Here is a 23,214-nt window from a genome sequence, read left to right on the forward strand (position 1 = left end):
CTGTAACTAACACTTCTGTTTAGTGAGTACAGAAGACTTCTGCTTTGTCTTTCAGAGGTGAAGGGGGACACGCTGTTGGAGGCAGTGTTTCCTTCCGGGCCTAACAGTCGCAAGAATGCTGGAAAATGTTAAATTGGCTGGAAAAGGTAACGTTATCTATGAGCCTTCTCTAAGAAAAAGAACCCGCCCAATTCAGTGGGTTCTGGGGTGATGAATGCGACCTCTCCCGAGCTGCTGCCGCGAGGCCTCAGTGCCCCTCTGCCTGCCGTTAAACCGCCGCCCCACAGAGGGGCGGCCCCCCAGCCCCGGCCCCCCTTGATCCCCGGCGCCTTTCCTGAGGGTACGACGGCCGCAGTGGCCGCCTACCTCGTCAGCGCTGGCCGCCAGCCCTGGCCGGGCGAAGCCGCGCCCCGGCCCCCGCCCCCGCGGCGAGCCCGCCCCGCCCGCCGGGCGGGGGCGGGAGCGGGAGCAGCCGCAGCCGGCCCCGGCAAGGCGAGCGCGCGAGCACGGCCCTTCCCGCTCGCCGTACGCGCCCGCGCGCGGGCGGTGCTGTCGCTAAAATGGCGGCTAAGGTGAGTGTACCGCCCTGGGGCAGGGAGCGGGGCGATGAGGGAGGAAAGTGCAGCGGCGGCCCCTTCGGCTCCCTCCCTCCGCCTGGAGACACCGCAGGGCTCGGGGGAAGCCTGGGGCCGCCGTACGGTACCCCGCGGGGCTTCCCCGCCGCTCGGGAGCTGCGAGAAGCGCCCTCCCCGCAGGTTCTGCCCGGCCTGCGCCACACGCTCGCCTCCCTGCGGCGCCGGGCCCGGCGCTCCTCGACCCCGCAAGGCGCGGAGGGTTTCTTCTGGGAAAGACGAAGGAGCTGCCCGGTTCGGCCTGGCCTCTCTGCCGGCGGGGCTGCGCGGCGCGGGGCGGCCTCCGCCGCCGAGCCGCGCAGTAAAGTTGCCGGGCCGGCGCCCGTGGCGCGGGCGCGGCGGCTGCCCTGCTCGGGGAGCGCGCGGGCCCCGTCGGAGGGAAGGCCGGTGAGGTCACCGTGCTGAGTGCTACGCTGCAGTGAGGTTAATGCCCGGTGAGCCGCTCCCCCTGCACAGCTTCTCTCGGTGCTGGATTGGAGATGTCTGCACAGCGGCTTTACTCCAGCATGGGCGGGGAGGGCTGTAATAAATTTGATTAGGAACGTCCCTTCTGCATGTAAGTGAGGGTTTAGCTGAAGGAAGAGTAGGAAAGTAGGAGTTCTCGGTACCACTTCTCTCCATGTAAACTCGTGGTAGAAAGACCTGGTTCCTGCGTGTGGTTACATTGTAGAGCAGGTAGTAGAAGGTATTGCTCTTCCAGTTGTGTTCCACCTACTGAGAGCCTTCTGAAATGGTTATGCTTTAAACCCCTGATTTGAGGGGTGGAATATCATCAAGATGCTTGTTTAGCAGTAGGATCATAAAGCATAATAGTCTACATCACTAACATCACTAAAACAAGGATGTTAAAATGATACCCTTACAAAACTAGCAGAGTCAGAAATGTCTAAAATAGCTGTAAATGTGCCTAATATACTGTGTTTAAACAGGGTAAAATATGCCTGTGAAGATCTAGGTTTTCTCTCAAAGTCAAACAGGTTTTCATGTATTTCTGATAACTCGTGTGCAAGTAATCTATTCATCTTTTGCAAAACAATTAAGATGTGTATATACCTGCAAAGAAAAAGATTGTGCAAACAAGGGTAGCCAAGGGAGTGAAAATGAACCCCCTTGCCTTAAGCTGTTGCAAGACATAAGTGAAAAAAGAAGCTGTATTTGGCTTGACAGTAAATTTAGATGATCTCGAGGTAGTGTAGTTTAGTACATAAGTTTGAATGCTTAAATATCTTTGGTCAAGTGACAATTTTCTGTGTATTGTTTATTATTTACTATGAAAAGTTATATAATTTTTTATTCTTGTTGATTTTTCACTCAGCATGGGTTACATTCTGGCAGGCAAAGATTAGAAATAAATCTATAGAGCATTAGTAAGCTGAGCTGCAGTGGAACTGCAGCTATTCCACCTGTATGTCTTTTTTCTGTGGTTATCATTGGAAGCCTGTAAGTCAGTGCATATCCAAATTAAAATGTTGGATTTAGCCTAGAAGCGGCTAGCAGTCCTCAAAACATTAATGTTGTGGTTTGCTAATTCATTTAATATCTAACTGCAGCCAAAAGAAAATTCCTGCTTTGCTCCAGAGTTGTCAGCTCTGTTTTTGTCTCTCCCGATGGCTTTTTTCATAAGTATGGTTTTCTGCTAATTTAACTGCGTAAACCGGATCACTGCAGAGACAGATGACACTAGCTGACACTCTGAGATAGGGAGGGAGCAGAGGAGAGTGGTGCTACTTCTTTTGGTGGCAGCAAGCTGTATTTTGTTTAAAATACGTTGTGAAACCATACCGGATACAGTAGCACAAAGACTGGTAAAACAGTAAATAACTAGCAGAGAATTACATTTAATTGCTCAATTAAAATTGTCACAATCTAGAAGGGATGCGTTTGAATACCACCAAATGCAAGAAGCACACATGGAAACACAGAATGTAAGCTACCTAGAGTTTGAGAGGCTTCCTTGAAAAGCAAAGACTCAGAGTAGGACTGACTTATGATGATTTCTAGGCCCCAATAGTAGTTTCCTTGTCATACTAGATTAAAGGAGCTTGTATAATACACGAGATGATCATCAGGCAGAAACAAGGATTCATCTTTACATTGTTGTAGTACAGCTTCTACAACACTCAGCATACGGAACAAAAGGTATGTAAAAATAGTCTGGGAAAAAAGTCTGCAAAACTTAAAGGAATCTAGACAAGTTTAAAGAGCTTGAATCGTGCAATATATGAAAAAAAGTTTCAATGGCAGTTTGATAGCTTTGTATACTTGGATGTAGAAGGAGTTTCTGACTATAGGGCATGCATTAAACTTGTGAACAAAGTCATAATAAAATGTGCTATCTAAAAATTAAAATTAGGCAAAAAATCAGCCCTGATAGTCATCTATGAATTTACTTTATTGTTTTTTCAATACTTCAGAATTTGGTCTTCAAAATACTTTTTGTAATTAGAACCAGTTTAATTATATGCTATATGAAAAAGTGTGTCCTTACATGTTTTTACCCTTGCTTGCATGTAAAGTCATCTGATGCTTCTGATTTCTTTTGTAAGCCGTACAATTGGAAATTCTGATTAGATAATAGCAGAAAAAAAATTTACCCTGAACGTGGTCAAATACTGGAACAGGTTACCCAGAGATCTTGTGGAGTGCCCGTTCTTTGAGTTGTTCAAGACTCAACTGGACGAAGCCCCGAGTAAGCTGATCTAACCTGCTTTGAGCAGGGAATTGGACTAGAGAACCTCTGGAGGCCCCTTTCAATCAAAATTGTTCTAAACAATTCTGTACTCTAAATATCATATTGATTGAGTTTTATTAAAAATTTGTCACAAGTTCTCAGTCAGCTATGATATTAGCAACTTTTAATGTTAAATAATTGCCTGTTTTTAAGTTAAAAGCAATATAACCAAATGACAATTGCTAATATTTAGGCAATTGCTAACTTTTAGATTTGAGTTACTGCATGTTTCATACAGGGCTTGAGATAAAACTGTTGTTTTTAATAAGTGTAAGGATGTTTTGATGTTAGTTGCATGGGATGTTTGACACCTTCTGTAGGCTGAAGTCACATGGGATAGCAGTTTTTCTTCCAGCCCACCTTAGGTGGATTTTTGTCATCTTCAGCAAGATTTGGTTGCTTCTACCTGATGCCTTTCTCCAATTCAATTAGTTTTTAATCCATTAACTTTCAAGTAACTAATTTGGGGTAATTTGTGACTATCGCAGATAGGGTTGCTTTTTGGTACGCTTATGGTGCTGTCATTTCACTTCGGTCATTACAGAACCATTTGCAATCACATTTTTTTGTATTTGTCCTGTGATTAATCTCACCAGTCATTTCTTTCTAAATTATGAATGTTACCAGTTCATATTTTGGTGTTTTGTTTTTGTTAAAGTTTGTCCTATTAAAATTATTCTCCTTTTGAATTACTTTAAAGTCCTCTTAACACCCTGCTCATCAGTGATCTTGGACATGTATCTACTTCATGCTCTTATAGAACTTCTTGGAAAATAACACAAAAGGTTCAGAGACAGCTTTCTCTTCTGACTTAATAGAAGGCTAAAGCTGTGCCTGTTATTTCACAGAATTTCTTTAAAAACAGCTCTCCACTGAAAATATGCATGCAGTAGCTGCTAAAATTGTAATCGTATTTTCATCTTGCTAGTAGATTCTGGTTTTGTGATAGACCAGGTTTTATATCTATATCTGTCTCTATATATCTATATAGAGATACAGATATAGATGTAGATTTATCAGATTTTTGTATGTAGCCTGTTCCTTTGATTCTTTACTTTTTTTTCTTCATGAGGTTTGTTTCTGCCTTCAGGGCAGACTTCCTTATTTTTGCACCAATTTTTGAAGCAAGTATACTGAATTTTCAAAGTTTTGGTGAGAAACAACACATTTCATTTATGCAAATTTCCAGGACATATATGTTTTTATTATGCTTTAGTTTATATTCTGCATCTTTTGAGTTAAAGATACTGAATTCTTTGTAGTCATGTAGTTTTCTAACTTTTTTTTTTTATAGAACCTGTATTTTTGATCTTTGAAAAGTTTTGAACACTTTGAAGTGGATTGTTTGAAATGCAGAGACTTAAAGCCGGAATTATCCAGGTACATTTGACGGCTTTATTGTTATATTTTGACTAGTCTTGCTCTAGTTCTATTATTAAAAGATGTAGCCTTAACAGTTTTCTCCCGAAGATCATAATTGAGTAAGAAATCTCTTACTTCAGCAAATAATTGCTATTCATAGTCTTTTGATGAAAAATAATGCCATGTCTGTTAGTCTACGCTGTTTCATCCTTTGAAAGAACTGATGTACTTTTTATGCCTGTGAAAAAAGAACCTACTAATATTTGTTGCAATATCATGGCAGTGCCAGTAGCATGAGAGTGGTTTTAGGGAAATCTTCTGACTGTTACCATTAGCCTTTTTTTTTTTTTTTTTTCTATCCAGTACGTTAAGCCTAGTAACTTCTAATATGTGTAATTCTGGTGTTGTTTAGATCCATGTTCATACTGAATTCATCACTGGAAGGTGGCATCTGGGCTCACGGCTTTTCGAAGCACCATTTAGTAAACTGCAGTTATTTAGATCTGTTGCCATTAGGGATTGAGTCATTTTCTTATATTTTTATATGGCTTAGGTCAGACCATTAATGCAAATAAAAACAAAATTAAAATACAGAGCAGATACTGAACTAAACTATTTCAGTAAAGAAGGAACTAAATTAGCATATTTCTTGAATTTTTTAAACAGAAGATTTTTATTTCGAAGCAGTTACTGACTGACATTCTGAAGTCATTCTGCTAGTTAACTGTGTAATCCTAGTGTTTTCTGTGGCCTGAGTCTGTTACAGTCATTTCTGTGTGTACTTCCTTCTTAATCTGTGTTACGACTACACAATCATGCCATTTCTTAGTTCTTAATAGCTTTGAGAAGATCTGATAGGTAAATATTGTTGATTTCTTTAGATAAAAAATATTATATGAGGCTTCTAAAGTTCAAGGGTTTTATTGATTTTTTTACTTAACTATGATTTTCTTTAATATATACTATCCTTCGAATTTATTGGCCTTTTCAATATACCTAGTCACAAGGAGGAGAATAGACAACTCAATGTAGTGCAGCCACTTGAGTGTGGTACTGGTGATATTTCCTTTCTTTCTTTCAAGTTCTTTGTGATTTCAATAGAAGGCGGTGAAATGTTGTTAGGAACAATTGTGACAGCATAAGTTTTAGATAGTAGAGCTGTTCACTAGGATTTTTAAACATTCGTGCATTTGTCTTCAGGCGTCCAAAAGTAAAGCAATTAGTGTCAATCAGGAAATGCTCTACTTTCATCATTTGCAGTATAGCTTTCTTTTTTGTATTTAGCACAGTAAACACTGTTTTGACTTTCTGAGACAAATTAATCAAAAGTGCTAAGTGAAAAATGTAAATTAATCAAAAGTGCTAAGTGAAAAATGTAAATTCCATATGCCTTCTCACTTTTAACTTTTGTTTTCCTTCTCATAACTACTGAAAATTGGTATGTTGTCTTCATAGCATCTTGCACTGAAATAGGATGATAGAATTATGGTATGTTTTAGATAGTTTTCTTTAATAATATCTAATAATGCTTAATAGTAGTTTTCTTTGTCTAAAATAATGTCTAAATGTCTAATGTCTAAAATACAGACTCTCTTTTGAGGATGCCAGTCCCTTTGCATATCATCATCTGTAGTCCAGGCTGTAGTATTTTGCTTTAAACAGTATTATCATAAAGACAGTTATTAATATGTTAATTGGTTCATATTTTGATTATTGCTTTTTTTTTAAACCTGTTTTCCTGGGGCTTTGCAGTACTAGGAGAGCCTCTGCTGCTGTGCTGCGGCACAGCTGTGTCAACAGAGCATCCTAGTGATTTTTTTTCTGCTGTGCTGGTCATATTAGACACTTGTATGAAGGAAAAATGACAAAGTGCTCCTCAGGAGAGCACTTGTAAACTAAGTTGTAGTAATTGTGTTCGATCATCAGGGCTGCAGCTCTTACAAATCAAACTGGAACGTCATACTTTTTGTCAACATGTGACTAACTGGATAGAATGAGAAATATTTCACAATCCTAGTTGATATACATGATATCAGCATGGCTGAATATTATTTAGAGAGAATATCTGTGTTATAGGTTTTTATGTATATATTTGCATTATATGCATTATAATGATGTTTTGTTGTGAGTAGTTTAACTTGCATGTGATTGATTGTCTCATGAACCTCAGCTAATTCAAGGTGGTGCTTTTGTGTTTCTTTATATTCATTGTGTGAAACCTTATACCTGTTTTCATTATTACATTTAAGTGCTATGGAGCAAATCCCACTCCTTTGAAAGGGTATTTCCAATTGAAAGCTGAGAAAACAATGAGCAGTTTTATGCTAGGGAATTAAAATATTTATCCAAATCGAGTTTATTTCCCTTCTGTTAAATTTTTCTGACATTCTGCTACCATCTTCTCTATGTAGATGCTGGGAGCACTTTTCATACTTGTTTTCACATTTTTGAAGTTTCAGAAATGCTTCTGGTGAAGAGCAGAAATGTCTTTACTGATATGGAAGAAATCGTAACCTAAGTTACAGACACTTTGTGGGCAGTTTCTTTGTGTGCTATATGCCAACATGCTGAATGACAGTGCTGATTGGAATCTTAAGGCATACTGTAGAAATATTTTCATATTTAGCTGTATTTGAATTTAAACTTGGTGTAATATAGTGTATTTTTTTCCAAATTAATGTTGTAAGTTGGCAAACTCATATGACCAAGCATATATTTCTGTAATTTACATTGTCATTTGTGTCATTTGAAATGTTAAGCAGGTGATTCTTAATTCCAATTCTTGCTGTGTAATTTGACTTACTGCTGACGTGCAGTTATTCCAAACAGTGATTGAATTGTTCTCTGAATTGGAAAGGAGGTGACATTTTGGCTGATGGCATGGGGATTCTTGCAAATAAAATTGAGGTGTTCTTGCTGAAACAAAAAAGTCATTCATTGACTTGGAAAAACCTGTATGTTGAATAGATTAGAACTTATTTAAAAGGATGATGGAAGCATCAACATGGCTTTGAACACAAAATTCTTCCTGGTATTTTAGACGTACTTGTTCTCAGTGATCCCTAGCTTTTTTTTTTGTAATTATTTTTTGAGAAAATACTTGTGTATGACAGAACAGTATTCTGAAAGGTATACTGTTTTAAATGACTTTAAATTTACACAACACAACAGTAAAATCTGGATTTTACAGGAATTAAATTGTTATTTCTGTATTAAGACTCCTTATTTTCATCTCTCTGACGCAGATGGCAAAGCTGGCAGCTGTTTCTTCTGGTCTGCCCTGTGCATCTATTACTGTATATGCAGCAACCGAAAAGGAATCAAAAACCCAGCTGATAAAACCAAATCAGGTAAGATTCTTACTGCTTATCTATTTTTAAAAGAATATTTGAGATCTACAGAATAGCATATCTTTCCATTGAATTATATTACTCAGTAAATAAAAAATATATCTGAGTAGTACATGATAATACAAATTACCTTCTAAATAATTGACCAGTATAGCACAGAGAATCAAAGTATAAAGCGAGTTACTGTAGTAATTTAGTGAAGTTTTATCTCATTAAAAATTTCCAAACTTAAGCCAAATAAGGTAAAGGAGTATAATGCTTGCTGATAATAATAGTTTTTCTATTGTTTAATTTCTAGTAATATATTATATGCGTCTTCTAACTGTTTTTGCTCATGCTTTTTGTGATACAAAATACATTTTTATTATGCTCTGTCATGCTACTTCTTAGGACTTATGTGACACTTCTTATTTCCTTTCTAAAGAGTTAAACTGTAGTCATACTTCTGTAAAGTAAGTTTCTAAATAGAAGAGAGCATGATATGATGTGAAAGCTTTATTTGCTCTAGCAGAAAGAATAATGATTCAATGTCTTGAAAAACACTAGTCAATGTAAATATTAATCAGTATCCAAAACTGTCTCCCTGCAATAGTTATGCTTTTCTCTCCAGCTTCCAATTTACTGTTCACCGCCTCTGAAATCTAAATACATTGAAGAACAACCCAGCCGTTTGCAGAAGGGATTTTCTTCAGTAAGAAGGACAACCAGCCGCTATATTGGGTGGTGCAAGGTAAGAAATACCTGCCTTTAAAATTTCCTGCAATTCATGACAGCACTAGACTGAAACATTACAATACAGCATATTTCACCGTGTTCATTTTGCAGTTTCTCATATCAGCATAGATCTGGAAGTTAAGATGCAAAAATAAACCCTTTTCCCTCACTTTCTCTACTGTTTTGAGACCAGAGAACCTATGTATTCTCCCTGTTTTCCAAATGAAAAAGCAGGGAGATCAAATACATCCCTTTCGGTCAATGTTAAACTGGATCTAGGCTAACCCAGCAGTGTCAGCTTCAGAAATATGTTGGTTAACTCGTAACAACCAAAATTACTTTGCTAACTTTTTCCTCACAGAACTCTACTGCCTGTTAAGAAGTATGTATTTGAACTGCTTAAGATTGTCAGGTTGGCTACCTTTATTTGTTGTCTTTTTGAAGTAAGTTAATGGATACTAGGGACACCTGACAGAATAAATGCTAGTATATACATTGGCTGGATCACTTATTCCATATTTTATGCAATAAAACTAGTCACCGAGCAGTGATATGCATTACAGATGCATACATTTAATTCTGTATTAGGCAAATTTGCATAAGAGATTTTTTTTTTTTCAGATTAGCTGATACAGTTGGCAGAAGCAAATGTTTTTCAGAGAAACTTGTTTTTCTAACTATCTTTGATCCAGTAACATGTTTTTTGTCTTCCTGAAACTTTGTGTTGCTTTATATCTTTAGCCTGTGACAGGTATAATAGAACTACTTCTTAAAAATTAATCTGTCAAAAGAGCAAAAATGTCATTTAAGAGTAATGCAAATAATTTCAGTCTTAAAGATGTGCAATGTATTTCATCTTTCTGAAGTAAAGAGAGTGATATACCTGTAGTTGTTTGCATAGGAGGAGGGTTTGTCAATTTAGGAATTAAGTAGCCATGATCTGGATTTATAAGCAGGAGTTATGTATAATATTGGTGTGTTTCTGTCATCTACTGTTAGCTATTTTTGACAATTTTCTACAATGTGCTTTGGATCTGTTGAAATTTCAAGGAACTTAAAACTTACTTTCTTTCATTTGTCTGAAGACTTGAGTATTAGAAGTCTGTTGTATCTTTTGTATTGTCATCATAAAATAGAGTGCTTGAGGAGTTCGTGTTTTTGTAGACTGTCCCTGTGCTAAATGTTACCAGTGCAAAATTAATGAAAAAGGAAGGAAATTCAGTCATACAAAAGGAAAAAAGTAAAGATGGCCTTTAAATTTTATGAGTGTAAATAGGGAGTGATCAGTAGTTGGGTGTATGGCGTGTGTGTCAGTATGGGTGGTCTGAAGGAGGTGTACAAATCCAAAATAAGTAGCTCATTCACAGAATCATCTTGATGGTTTTACTGGGTCAACTAATTGCTTCAAGCTCCATCTGTATGCTTTGTAGAGGATTTTGTCTCTTTCCAGCATCTCAGGATGCCTGCATGTTAGTAGCTTTTGCATGTGACATAGCTTCTTTCCACAGAATTTCTATTTCCTTGGCACAGAAAAGTTGTAGTATTTGTGTGGTTTTCTAGTGAATGCAGACTTGCAAACCAAGTACTGAATAGTTGTTTGTGCCTGATACTACTACAAGTAGCAACCTAGATAGCAAGAAATAATAAATTAACAAAACGCAATACCTTAATTGTTAAATTCATGAAGTAACTAGAACAGTGTTTTATGTGTAGTCATACTGACTTTTTCCCCGGTATTTTAGTACTCCATGAGGCAGCATTCATACTTGATTTCTTTTGTTTTTTGTCTAACGTTCAAATTTTACATATCCGACTCAAACAATTTAATAATCAATAGTGGAAGGAACTACATTGCCAGTGTACTTAAGTGCAAGAGCGTATGCATTCCCTGCTTACTTTAGGTTTATCTTTAGAAACAAAGGCTGCCCATACTTAGGAGTGTGAAGTTCCAGGTACAATCAACAGAGAGATAGCTCCCTCCAAAGGGCAGGTTAGAATACCTGATTTAGATACTTTAGGAAACACAAGCTGAGAGCACCTCAGTATAACTGATAAGGCAATCTATCATTAATTAGTTGACAAAAATGCCTCATGACTGTTATTGAATATTCTAGGCATAGAAGAAAATGTGATACCAGTCTACATGGTGTCTTACCTGCTCAAAGCCAAGACCTGCCCAGCAGCTGGAATCATTTGTCCAACAAGATCAAAGCAGTTCCTACCACTCTCAGCTCTGCCATCTCTTTCACTTTCTGCTCATAGAATTCCTGTTCTAGCAGCATTGGTGGGAGAAGTAAGAGCTTGTCATAGGACCTCCAGTGCCATCTCTTAAATCTTCAGGAAGAACATCTGCTTCTCGATTTTTCACATCACCTAAAGCAGCTTTTTAGCATGACTGCTGTTAGTTACATGAAATTTTATGTTTGTATTTTCCTCTTAGAAACAATGATTATTTTGAAAACAGCAAAGAAGAAAAATGTGTCCCTGTATTTTCTGTAAATTCTGATTCCATTGGTCTGTGAAAACTTAATCAGTGACTACTATAGTAGCTTGTAATTTAAAATAACTCAGTTATAAATATGTGTCAAACTTTTCTATGCCCATAAACATCAAGGAGTAAATTAGTGTTTTGGAGATTGACTAGCAGTGACCCCTGGTGGTACAAATTCAATATTACTGGAAACAAATTCAATGAAATAACTCAAGATGAAATTGTCTTTTTTTTTAATTGATCCCTTAAAGAATGAGTGCTTACTTGATTTGTTCAGCAGTCTTAGGACAATGATGCTTATAATCGGCTGACAGAGTTTTTTTTCCTAGATCAAGAAAAGTTTGTTTCTAAATATTTTGATTGATTTGAAGGGAGTAATGCAAGGTAGTTGAGCACACATCTCAGACAAAATCAGTATTACCTATCAAAGATCTTCAGGGAAATTGATGTACCATTTTCACAAACAGAAAAACCAGGCCTGTTTTACTGGGTAAATCTCACTAGGGAAGAGGAGCTTATATTTTGTTACTAATTTTCCTGCCCAACAGTTTTGTTCCCAAGAAATTAATTTTGAAAAAGCTCTCATTATATTAAATAGGAAATATTTAATTACTTGTGGATGGAAGTTTAGAAAATATAAATGTGGTAGACAGAAAAAAGGAATAGATCTCTGCACAGCCACTGTAGAAGTTCACGGATCTGTTTCTTGTGAAGTTACATAATTATTTGTTTGTCTCATTGTGCTAAACCACATGTACCAACAGGATATTTTTGTGCTGAAAACACCTACTTTTGCAAAATATTTGCATTCATTTAATATTTTCCTTTTTTTTTTTTTTTAATAGGATGCTTTTGTCTTTGTTAAAAATGGAATAATGGATTCAATTCAATTTGGAAAAGGTAGGCAAGTTGTGTATTTCTTAACTGACTACTTTCTGGTTTTTGTCCTTGCAACTTAACTGGTTGGAACCAGAAAACAGCAAATTGTACTTGGGCACAGGGGTGGAAAGGGACTGTACTGGAATAATTCCTGCAAGTGTGGAAAAAAAGATTAGTTGTGTCGCTGTTCATTTCCTATACCACTATGGAGTTTCAATTCTTCTCTCAAATGGATGTTTTTTGATCTCGTAATGTATTGTTTTGTGAGTTTAGAATATTGTATGTACCGTCAAAGTGTCAGATTTTACTGTGATGCTGATGAGAGAAGGCACAGAGAATGTTTCTTACACTTGCATTGCCTTGCATTCTGCAGAGTATTTTCTAAACTTTGAGGAAGGCAGTATTCATTAAATAGGTACCATGTAGGCAATGCTAACTCTTACTATAATGTGTGAACTGTTGAGTATATATGTGACACGCAAATACTTAAGTCTTCTCATAGTTTTAGCTTACAATTCATTTTGTTCTTAGAATTGTAGAACCCCAGAATCATTGAGGTTGGAAAGGACCTTTAGAGATCTAGTCTAACCTCACTGCTCAAAGCAGGGTCAGCTAGGGAAGGTTGCTGAGGGCTCTGTCCAGTCAGGTTTTAAACATCTCCGAGGCTGGAAACACCACAACCACTCTTAATTATAAAAATAACTTTTTAATTCTAGCATAGACTAAAAGCAGTATTTGCATTCAAGTTCATTATCAGAAATTACAGATAAAAGTAATTTTCCTTAAAATAGTGAATTGAGAGATTCTGAAATATGTCATCTGTCTTTATTTTACTTACAGTAAAATAAAAACATGATATGTTTTCCTTTCCCATTATTAAGTCTTAATAGTAACGTTTTATAAAACAGGAAGTATCTAAAGAGAAAAATTCTTAACGTTGTTTGCTGATATGTTTTGAGAACTTTGGACTAGAATTCTGGTCCTGTCTAAAACACTTTAGAATATGTGCCTGGAAAATAAGGCATCTTCAGTCATTAACAAAACCCCGAATCCTGGACTGTGTTCTACTTTGGATATGCACAATTTTACTTCCATCTTTATTTCTGAAGTGGTAAATAAGAAGAAAAGATTCATACTGAATTGTTGTGATACTTTTTTATTATTATTGTTCTAAGATGCTTATGTTTACCTCAAGAATCCGCCACCAGAATTTCTTCCCAAAGTTGGAGTAATTACAATATCAGGCCTAGCTGGCGTAGTGCTGTCAAGAAAAGGTAGGGATTTTCTGCTTGTTTTCAAAAATTATCATGTTTAATATGTAGTGTGTAGAAAGTTTAATGAACTAAAGATTTTTTCTGAAATATAGGCAAAAACCTATGTAACTAGTATTTTTTAAAAATCCTTCATGATAAAATTTGAAGGGACTTCATTATTTCTTTTGTAACTTTATAACATTGTAAAAATAAACAAACATACACAGTGTTATTGAATGTTACTTGTATGTTAAAGCAAATTCAATGCATTAAATCATTTATTTGATAAAACGTTACGGTTTATTTTACTTGGAATGTAGACCTGTATTGTGCTCTTGGATACAATCTCATTCTCTTTAGTAACTTGAAACACTTATATCAGTGTACCATATGAATTATGATCGTAAGGAGTTGTTAAGGAAGCATAAATCCACCATAGCAGAGACACGTCATGACTTAAAACCTGGCTAAGACCGAATAGTCAGAGCAGGATTATGTAGTTGTTGTTAATGGTGGAAGCAACAGAATTGCAAGGTAGGACACTTGATTTGAATTTCTTCATTATTCATTTTCAAAAAGAGTGTGTGTATGGGAGGAATTTAGAGACAAATTAATATTTAAGATTGTTGACTATAATGAAAACTAAGGGAATTTAGAGAGAGGAATGTAAGGAATGTTGGCATTTGGATAACAGATACAAGAGAATGTACGTTGGAAGGAATGATTTCAGCAGTGTTGAAGCCAAAAGGGTCATTCATACAGATATAGCCTCCTCTCTTTTCAAGATAAATACTAAAGAAATGATACTTCACCTGCTAGAAAACCATCTTCAGAAAATGTTTATCTGTATTACCTGAGTGTGTGTGTGTATGTCTGAATATTTCACAAAATAAAAGGGGTGGATCAAAATTTTGGCAGATTAGTAAAAGAATTCTTATTGTATCCCTACTGTTTTTTTGGTGAACAGTGAGGGGGGCGGAGGGTGGACACTCAGGCTTTAAAATCTCTTATTGACAAACAGGAACTTGGGACTGGCCCAGCTGGTCTCATGTTTGAACACAGGGTCCCAGTTTCCAGGCTTCTGGCTGCTCCAAATTCAGGAGTCCATGTCCTTGAGAGAGTTCACACGGAGCTACTGAAGAACCACAGCAGCTGCTAAATAACACTGACATTCTCATTTTTCACAATATTGGAAAATTTGATTGAGATTATTTCTGAATCAAGAAACCAGCCTTCAGAGTATCAGTGTTTTCTGCATGCATCAGTGTTGCAGTTTACTAGACTGTAATTGCATTCTGTCTTCTCTACTCCAGCCATACTGAAGATGTTTGATGTAAACAATTATCACGGGTTAAACATTTGCAGATATATGACTGCAGAGTTTTACATTTTATTAGCGTCTAATTATTTACAACGTTTGGTTTTATACAGGTTCTAGATTTACGAAAATTGCTTATCCACTGGGACTTACTACTTTAGGAATTTCAGTTTGTTACCCAGCTCAGTCAGTAGTAATTGCTAAGGTAAGTTTACTTGTATTTTAATATTGAATTAGCAGTGATTTTCATCATGGGATTCCAGTTTCACTTGACTTAACTGTCTAGGGACTGGATTTTCATTAATTCATATAACGCACCACAGATGTTAATTGCGTAAGTATCAACAGTGAATAAAGTGGCTGAATTTAAAAACACAGTTGTGCAGCATCTCAATTTTAAATCCTTATTTCTCAAAGAACTAAATACAGGTTATATTGTTATCTTGCTGAAATAAATCCAGGTATTTTTTTATTTTTGATAGTTATGCAATTTGAGAAACTATATAATTGTGTTTTTTATTAGAATTCCCGGTTTTCCAGTTACTGTATTCATGTCTGCCTGGTAAAATATGTCTCGGCTGGTTATGCAGAAAAGCTGTACCATATTTAAATTTCTGCATGTAAAAATTGTGTGTGCACAACTCTGTTCTATATAAAAAGTGAATTGAAAAGCAGAATATAGTCTCAATACCTCTTCCTTCAGTTTACCAGTATTTCCTATTTAAAAAGTACCTATTGCTTCATAAGAATTCTTCTTAGTTTCTTGGCAGACTTTGTATTTGTATTTCTGAACTGCACTTCTTTGTGAAATTCTTGACATAGGAAAATTTAGTTTCAACAGTTCTGTTCTAGGATTTAGTCAACAATTTGGTTAAATGATCAGATTTAAGTTTGGACAAAAAGCTTTATGGAACATTGTCGTAAAATCTGATTGAAAGGCAAAACTAATATTCAATCTCTAACTTCACATCATGATAAATCAATGGTGTTTTTGCTAATTTTAGTCTGTTTGCTTATGTTTCCAAAGTACTTGAGAAGATAATGCAAAGATCTATAGTGTAGTTAAAATCTTTGGGCAGCCTTATATTACCGCCCTGAGGTATTTTTTCTGATATGCAAATCAATGAAGATTACAGTTTCTCAAAAAGCAGTGGGATTTCCTTGGCTCATTATCGTAAGAATTAAATATCAGGGTTGGAATACACACAAATGAATGGGAATGCCACCCAGTATGCTATGACCTAACTCAGGAGGCCAAATCCTCATTTCTTATCTATTTACGTTATATGTGAACTTTTGCAGTTTTTGTAGTTGGAGCCCTGAAGTACTCAGCTTCTGTAGAGCATCAGTCTGTAGAGCATCAGTAAAGGTACTACATAGTTACTGCAATATTATAAAAATAATCTTCTAAAACTATGAAAAGACTGAAGGATTTGGACGTTTTTAAAGCCATCAGTTCAAACATAGTGAGACAAGCTTGGATTCCTTTAAAACACCATTGTTGATCCAGCCTGTTGTGCCAACATTGACAAACATTCTTCCCTGATCAGGTTTTGATTTTGTTTCAAGTAGGTGGATGTAGTGTGTGACTGCTACCTTTAGTTGTCTAATAACAGTTTAAATATTATTTATAATTTAAGACTTGTTTGATGTAGGAGAAACGTGAGTTGTCCTACATCTTGAAGTGTAGATGATTGAAATCTGTCCTACTGAGTATAGGTTCAAGCATATTCTAGTCCAAACAAAATGTATTTCATTTGAATGGTCTGTGAATCTTAGTGTTTGTTAAGCTGTTGTTAAAATTACATATTTAAAAAAATAGGTAACAGGGAAAAGGGTGTTTTCTGCAAGCCATCAAACATATGAAGCAGTACGATCACTGTGGGTGAAAAAGGAAGATATCACAAAGGTAGGCTTGCTGAAGTAATGACCAGTAACTCATAAGTTCAAAGGGAGAAAAAAAAAAAGCGAAGTACCATTTTGCTGATGCTGTTTAAGATTACTAATGTGTGTTAAATGAGGCACAAAAACCCTCTGATACTTTTATAGCTACAATGTTTATGTAAATGTTTGCTAATGTTTAATCAACTTAATATTCGTTATACCTTTCAGACTGATAGACTCTGGGATTCCTTATGTACTCTCTCAATACACACAAGATGAACAAGAGAAGACTGAGTTTCCCTGATAGCTCATTTCTGAGCTTGTCAAAAGATAATGCATTCTGATTCAAGCTCTGGTCCTAAGCCGACCACTGAATTTAAGATAAAGAAGATGTACAAAAATACAGTAGATACATGAGTACCTTTTTCTTAAACATGCAGTGAAGGAAATTGCATAACCCTTTCAGGTAGCCTGTTCAGATAGTCTGTTTTTCTTACCCATTGATAAAAATTGTCTTTGTCTCAAATTAAACTGATTATTTTTCTTGTCCTGTCCTCATGCAGCCATAGTAAACAAGTGATTTATAATGACCTCTTACATATGGAAAAATTAACATGGATTTTGACATGATCTTCTCTCTCAAATAACCTTTTCTTATAGAGCAGGCTTTCTAGCTCGTAAATAGTTGTTGTCCTGCTCCAGCCTTTATCTAGTTTACCTCCCTCTCTTTTTTAAGTGAAGCGCTCAAAACTGGACGTATTACAGGAGCTGAAGCCTTGCCAGCACTAAGTAGAGAGGAATATTTACCTCCTGTAAATTACATAGGGAACTCAAGTTAGTACATCCCAGAATTAAACTGTTAAATTCTTGTAACCTGAAAGATTTTTTTCCCCCCTCCCAATGGAAATTTTGAAAACCCTTGACAAAAGCAGTACTTCCTAAGGAAAAATTCAGCTTTGTGTGCAGTGTATTTTCTACTGTTTTTAAAGAAAATGAAAATTTCTCAGTCATCTTAACATTTAGAAGCGTTTTGTTTGATATTTAAGGTGTTCATTTTTACACAGTCCTCACTTTCCATTTTCACTGAGGAGCACAAATGGAATTCTCAGTTTTGAAAATGTGATTCAGATAAATGCCAAAAAACTGGTAGGGAAACAAGAATTGATGTGGTAAAGACAGTTTCTGTTAACTTTTTTTTTCTGAATGAAGCCTGTTCCCAAAACAGTATATTGTTTTTCATTAATCAAGAATAATTAGCTAGGGTGTTAACATAAGATGAGAAGGTTAATCATGGTAACTTTGATAAGGAGAGTAAGGGTTCTGTAAAATCTACACATTAGTCTTGTGTAAGACTCCAAGTTCTTCATTTGTAAATGAATAATGATTTAGACTTCCTTGTGAAGTACTTACAAGGTGTCAGTTGAAAACAAAAAAGAAAAAAAAAGTATCAGACTTAGGTATACATTCATGACAAAATAAACTTCCTTTTAAGTGCATGTGAAGTTACTATATCTGAACTGTGGGGGTTTTTTGATGCTCTTTATTTTTTCCAGCTGTGTCCATTGCATGCAGCTGTCTTTAATGTTACTAGTTGAATGTCATCTTATGATGTCATATTTGAAAATCATTTGGTAAAAGACAAGCTTTCAGATAACCTTACTTTGCAGTAATATATTAAGCATATACCCATGTGCATGTTTTTATGATTTCTCTGATTCACTGCTGCAGCAAGAGTCAAAATCCCTTGTACAAGAAAATAAGAAAAAGAACAAAATTTCTAAGGCATCACCTGAATCTGCTGTGAAGTCAAGGTCATTTGACAGGCCAGAATCTTCTTCAGCAGAGTCTTCAAGTACTGAAGATCCAGCGCCTTCATTAGCGGAATTAGAAGTTCCCAATATAGTCTCAGGTACAACATTCAAATCCAAGACAAATTCTGAATTATTTGACTTCATTTTGTAGTTACCTTTGCTTCAAAATAGAACAGGCTGTCTTAGCATATTAATCTTGAGAATTTATTATAGACCGTATAATTTAATAGGTACATCAAGGCTTCAAGGAGATGATAACTTGCTTACTGTGAACCGTGTTACAGTATCAAAATTATTATATGATAATATATCTTTCTTTCCCTGTGGTATGGACTGTCTTCCATATTGGTAGAAATTACATGATATTCCTAAAGAGATAAGATCAAATGCTTTCATTAAATACCTACGTTATATTATCTTTTTGTTGTCAGAAGACCGTAAGAACAGTTTTAAGGATTTCAGCTGGGGTTTTATTTGTGAAAGCAGCTAATTTGACTCACTGCTCATTCCTCTGTCTTTGCACTGATTCTATCATATCTTCAGACATTAGTAAAAGAAAAATATGTAACTGACAAATGATGCACTGTAAACATTAATGTTATTTCGCTAGGTTTTATGTGCTGATGTTCTTCATGCATCTCAAGTGGCTGAGCTAATTAAATAGTTAATATAACAGCATATTTAATATACAAGTATTTTGGTAGGCCAATTGTTATGAAAAATAGAATTACCTATTAAAGCAGAACTTTTGGTGACTGAAAAATGAATTTGTTTTAAAATATTGTAATAATTTTTAAGGGCAATTTAGGAAAATATGTGAGCTGTCGCTTATGCTTGCTTACCTCTTTTTATTGTGTCCTTTACTAGAATTCTTTTCTGGAAAGCAAGCAGAACATATTTGGCTGAAGTTTTTTCTTTTCTTTTCACCACTAATACATTTGCATTGCATCTTTCTTTGCTTTGTATCTATATATTTTTTTTCTGATTTAGTTAGTAGAATACTTTGATCTCTTTTTACATCTGCTTCAGGCCAAACTGTCATTAACAGCTTTATGTATATAGGTGTCTTATGTCTTTGCTTTCACAAGTGGAATTAGTTCATGTCCCTAATACAATCAGTAAATGTCCCTGTCCTTAATTAATCTGGGTTGCCTGAGATGTTCATTTTCTCTAGTACAAACAGGCAAGCAGGGCTTTCAGGAGGACATAACCTCCGTTATTAAACCAACTAATGTAGCTGGAAAAGAAGCCGACCAGTATTAGGAGACACAGTTCTAGAAAACTGGCCTTGATATACCCTTAAACCCTCCATAATTACAATGTCCATAAACATGCCAGTCCTAGTGCCTTGACATCCAGGGTGGGTGTAAAGCCATAACATTTTAGAAGACTTAGTTCATTGGATTTTGGAAATTATGAAGTGAAACTAGGTAAACTTTTTTGTGTTAATTTGGAATTTTTATCAGCTGGTTGCAAGTAGCTGTGCAGCAGCTTCAAGGAAGATGCTGATTTAGTTGGGTTTGGGAGACAGCTGTGCTGGGAATGGTGGGCAATGAATGAATCGAGGCTTCTGCCACATCCCAGACTTTCCCTTCCTTTCTGTCTGCAGGGCAGAGCATCACTGTGAATTAATTTCCTCCCTCACCCTGCCATGTTCAGGAAGTAGTAATAAGGTATAGAGAGTAGGAGGAAGGCCCACACTCTATCCGCTGCTGTATGTTAAGAATCACAACATGCCTTCATCAGCCTGTATCTCATACACAGCTTTAATCAGAACATACATAATTAGATCATTTGGAAGTGTCTGGTAATATAATAATTCTTAGAATTGTTGGTAAGCTTTTTTCTAAAGCTCAGATATACATATATACATACATACAAATAAGTGCACGCAAACACACATATTATTATATTTCTTTAATATCTCTAACAGGAGCAGTGAAGACAACAAAATTTAAACCTGACCCAGAACTTATGGATCATGGTCAAGCCAACCCAGAAGACATGGATATGTACAGTACTAGAAGCTAAGACATCTGCTTATGAATCATTGCAAAGTATTAAGGGGGAGGGGAAAAGGAAAGGAATAATCCTTGTGTTACATACCCCATGAGGTATAATTTAATCAGGTATTTTCTTATATCCCAATTTGTACTATTGATTTATGTGACTGTTTAATGAATACTTTGTTTTTCACTACTTATAAGCAGTTAATAGACGTACATGGTATGTATGAACAGTAATTACCTACTGAGAAGTAGTGAGAATTCACTCATTGTCAATGTCATTAGTGAGACACTGAGAAAGGGAGATTTGTCAGTGTCTTCACAGTGGCGTTTGTCTGTGCCAAGCTTGTTAATAAATGTCACTTCACAAAGGATGTTTGAAAATGTAAATATATCTCTATACTTCTACTCAGATGTTCACTGATAAAAAATAAGATTCTAATTGATGGGGGTAGCAGAGGCTTCTGGTTTCAGTTTTCTCTCAGCTCTGGAATGAAGTGTGGTTGTAGTACTTAAGTCACTCTGCCCGAGTGTCACAAGTAATGCATAGCCTATAACAGATGTTTAGTTTTCAGCTACTTCTAATACCTTGAAGACTACATGCAAATTATCTAATCCATGAAACTGATACTGTTTGAATTTACATGGAGTGCACTAGCCATGTTGAGAAAGTTGGACACCTTCTATGGTTTGGCTGTTAGAAGTAGGAACTGTTTAATTGGTTAAAGATGCAGATAAATATTAAAAAAAAAAAAAAAAAAGGTAGAAGTAGTAATAGGCAATGAACATCTGGTTTCCAGAAGTTTGTCCATTGATGTTGGTAGGATTTCTGTGAAATTCTGCCTTTTTTCTAAGAAAAAGATCAGAAATTGGCTGTTTCCTATGATGAAATTTTCAAACATTGTTTTTATGACTGTGTATATCAGTCTAGTTCTGTGCATCATTTCTGTTTGAAACACTCTTATAAGGGTTTGGAATAGATCTGGTGATCTTGCCTGAACAAAGCACAGCTAGTTATCGGTATGCAATGATAATCAGCCTACTGTCTAGAGGTAATCACATTTGTATCAACTGCAGTATTTTTCTAACACACCAACTGCAGAAGGACATTGTACTGGTAGTTTGTCCTTTGATCTGTTGAATTGTCTTATCTTTCAATTAATGAAGTATATGTACCATGCAAACGGTATTCCTAGTGTTGCTGTGGGACTAGCAGAAGTTGTTAGAAAGTATTGCACAGTGGAATGTGCACAAAGCATAAATGATGACTGAGCAAAAGCACGAGTGAGGCTTGTATAATGGTTCAGGAACAGACTGTAAGTATTGGTATTTTGGAATCCAAATATCAGGCAAAGTGCTGCACCTATACAAAGTCCAACAGAAGGTAGAATAAGTAAATAATGAAGTTTAAAGAAGAACTCTACTTCAAGTTTAAACTTGCTTGGTACAGCTGAATCGGAACTAAATATGTTTTGTTTCTTTAATCAGTTCTCAAGGCCTAGGCAACTGTCACAATTCAGGCAGCAATTAGAGGTTTTCAAATCAAACTTCCCAGAACTCCTGGGCAAGACAGATTTTGTATTCCATCAGAGAAAGAGGAGTGGAAAAATTAGATGGCTCGGCTTCGTATGCCAGCTCCAGGGGAACACAGGAAAACATAAGGGTGGAGGTGAAGATGGTGAAGAAAAGATCATTTTCAAGTGCAAGACTGGATGACAGAAATTATATTATCAATTTCCATATCTGGCCCTTTGGCCAGATTCTGGATAAAATATATGGGGAAAAAAACCTTCTGCTCTACTCCTAGATTCTATTTAAATTCTAGCTGATGTCCTCTGAGTGATGTGCTACCACAAGTCAACAGAAGAAGGTAAGATGATGCAGATAATTTGTATGCAGTTACTGTGGTGACATAGTCTCGTGCCATGTCCTGAACAATGCAGAGGAATTACTCTTCTGTGAACAGGGAAAGAAATACTTTGGATAGCGAAGGCACATCTGCCCTTTCCAGGCCAACAGTGGACCGTAAAAGCCTGCCCTCTATCTGCAGTGCAAAAGGCTAGTCTGGCCCTTTCCATACTTTTAGGGCATTTATGCTCATACATCCTTCCGTGGTACAGAAAAAATGTCTGGCCTGCAAAAGGTACATTGCTCTCCTGATGGTTAAACTATCTAGAACTGGATGCTTCATGTAAGCAGTTCCCATCACAACCCTTGATTTCACAAGCAGTTCACGCTGTAAGTGGACATGCTGCACAAAGCTGTCCCTAAGCTGTATTTCAGTCTCAAATTACTCCCCACAGCAAAACTGCATTAGAACTATGCTTCATGGTTACACAGTCATTGAGAAGTTTCAGACACCATTTTCTAGGAAAAAAACTTAAAATTTATTGCTCATACCTGCATTGATGGATGATGAGTGTGAGGAACACAGTTATAGAGCTCATAAAACGATATCACTGTGTGCAGTGTTATTTCTTACTGGTGAAGAAGAGGAGTGAGCCACCCCATGAGAATGTGAAAGGTTGCTTCCAGTAATGGGGTTATCTTCTGTCACTTTAGAGGTTCATTTTTTTAGTCAGTTGTGATTCCTCTGTAGTTATACTTCTCTATGAGTGGTGGTAACTTTTTTGTTTTTCCATCAACTGATTATTACATAATACAAAAATTATTTCAAAATCCCCACATTTGACAAGCTGGGACTAAAATTAAGAGCTTGGGTTTCAACACTGAAACAAACACAGCCAGAGGAGATTATTTTCCTATGTGCAGCCAAAGAAAAC

At 36.5% G+C, this 23,214-nt stretch overlaps 1 protein-coding gene across 3 annotated transcripts; it reads left to right on the top strand.

Annotated features, from left to right (window-relative positions):
• The first annotated feature begins 429 nt into the window (after positions 1 to 429).
• APOOL (apolipoprotein O like) lies at positions 430 to 20,805 on the top strand. 3 transcript variants are annotated; one of them, XM_064518288.1, is made up of 11 exons: positions 433 to 572; positions 2,664 to 2,771; positions 4,658 to 4,743; positions 7,971 to 8,075; positions 8,686 to 8,805; positions 12,126 to 12,180; positions 13,335 to 13,433; positions 14,844 to 14,935; positions 16,553 to 16,639; positions 18,343 to 18,523; positions 20,359 to 20,805. In XM_064518288.1, exons 3-11 carry the CDS (start codon positions 4,714 to 4,716, stop codon positions 20,454 to 20,456), a joined length of 867 nt encoding a protein of 288 aa, XP_064374358.1. In that variant the 5' UTR covers positions 433 to 572; positions 2,664 to 2,771; positions 4,658 to 4,713; the 3' UTR covers positions 20,457 to 20,805. The 3 variants fall into 3 exon arrangements, with proteins under 3 accessions (XP_025957080.1, XP_064374358.1, XP_025957082.1); XM_026101295.2 differs by lacking the exon at positions 2,664 to 2,771 and having other exon boundaries at positions 430 to 572; XM_026101297.2 differs by lacking the exons at positions 2,664 to 2,771; positions 4,658 to 4,743 and having other exon boundaries at positions 436 to 572.
• The last annotated feature ends 2,409 nt before the right edge of the window (positions 20,806 to 23,214 follow it).

This window comes from Dromaius novaehollandiae, chromosome 11 (genome assembly GCF_036370855.1).
Source record: "Dromaius novaehollandiae isolate bDroNov1 chromosome 11, bDroNov1.hap1, whole genome shotgun sequence".
In the NCBI taxonomy this organism is placed as follows: Eukaryota; Metazoa; Chordata; class Aves; order Casuariiformes; family Dromaiidae; genus Dromaius; species Dromaius novaehollandiae.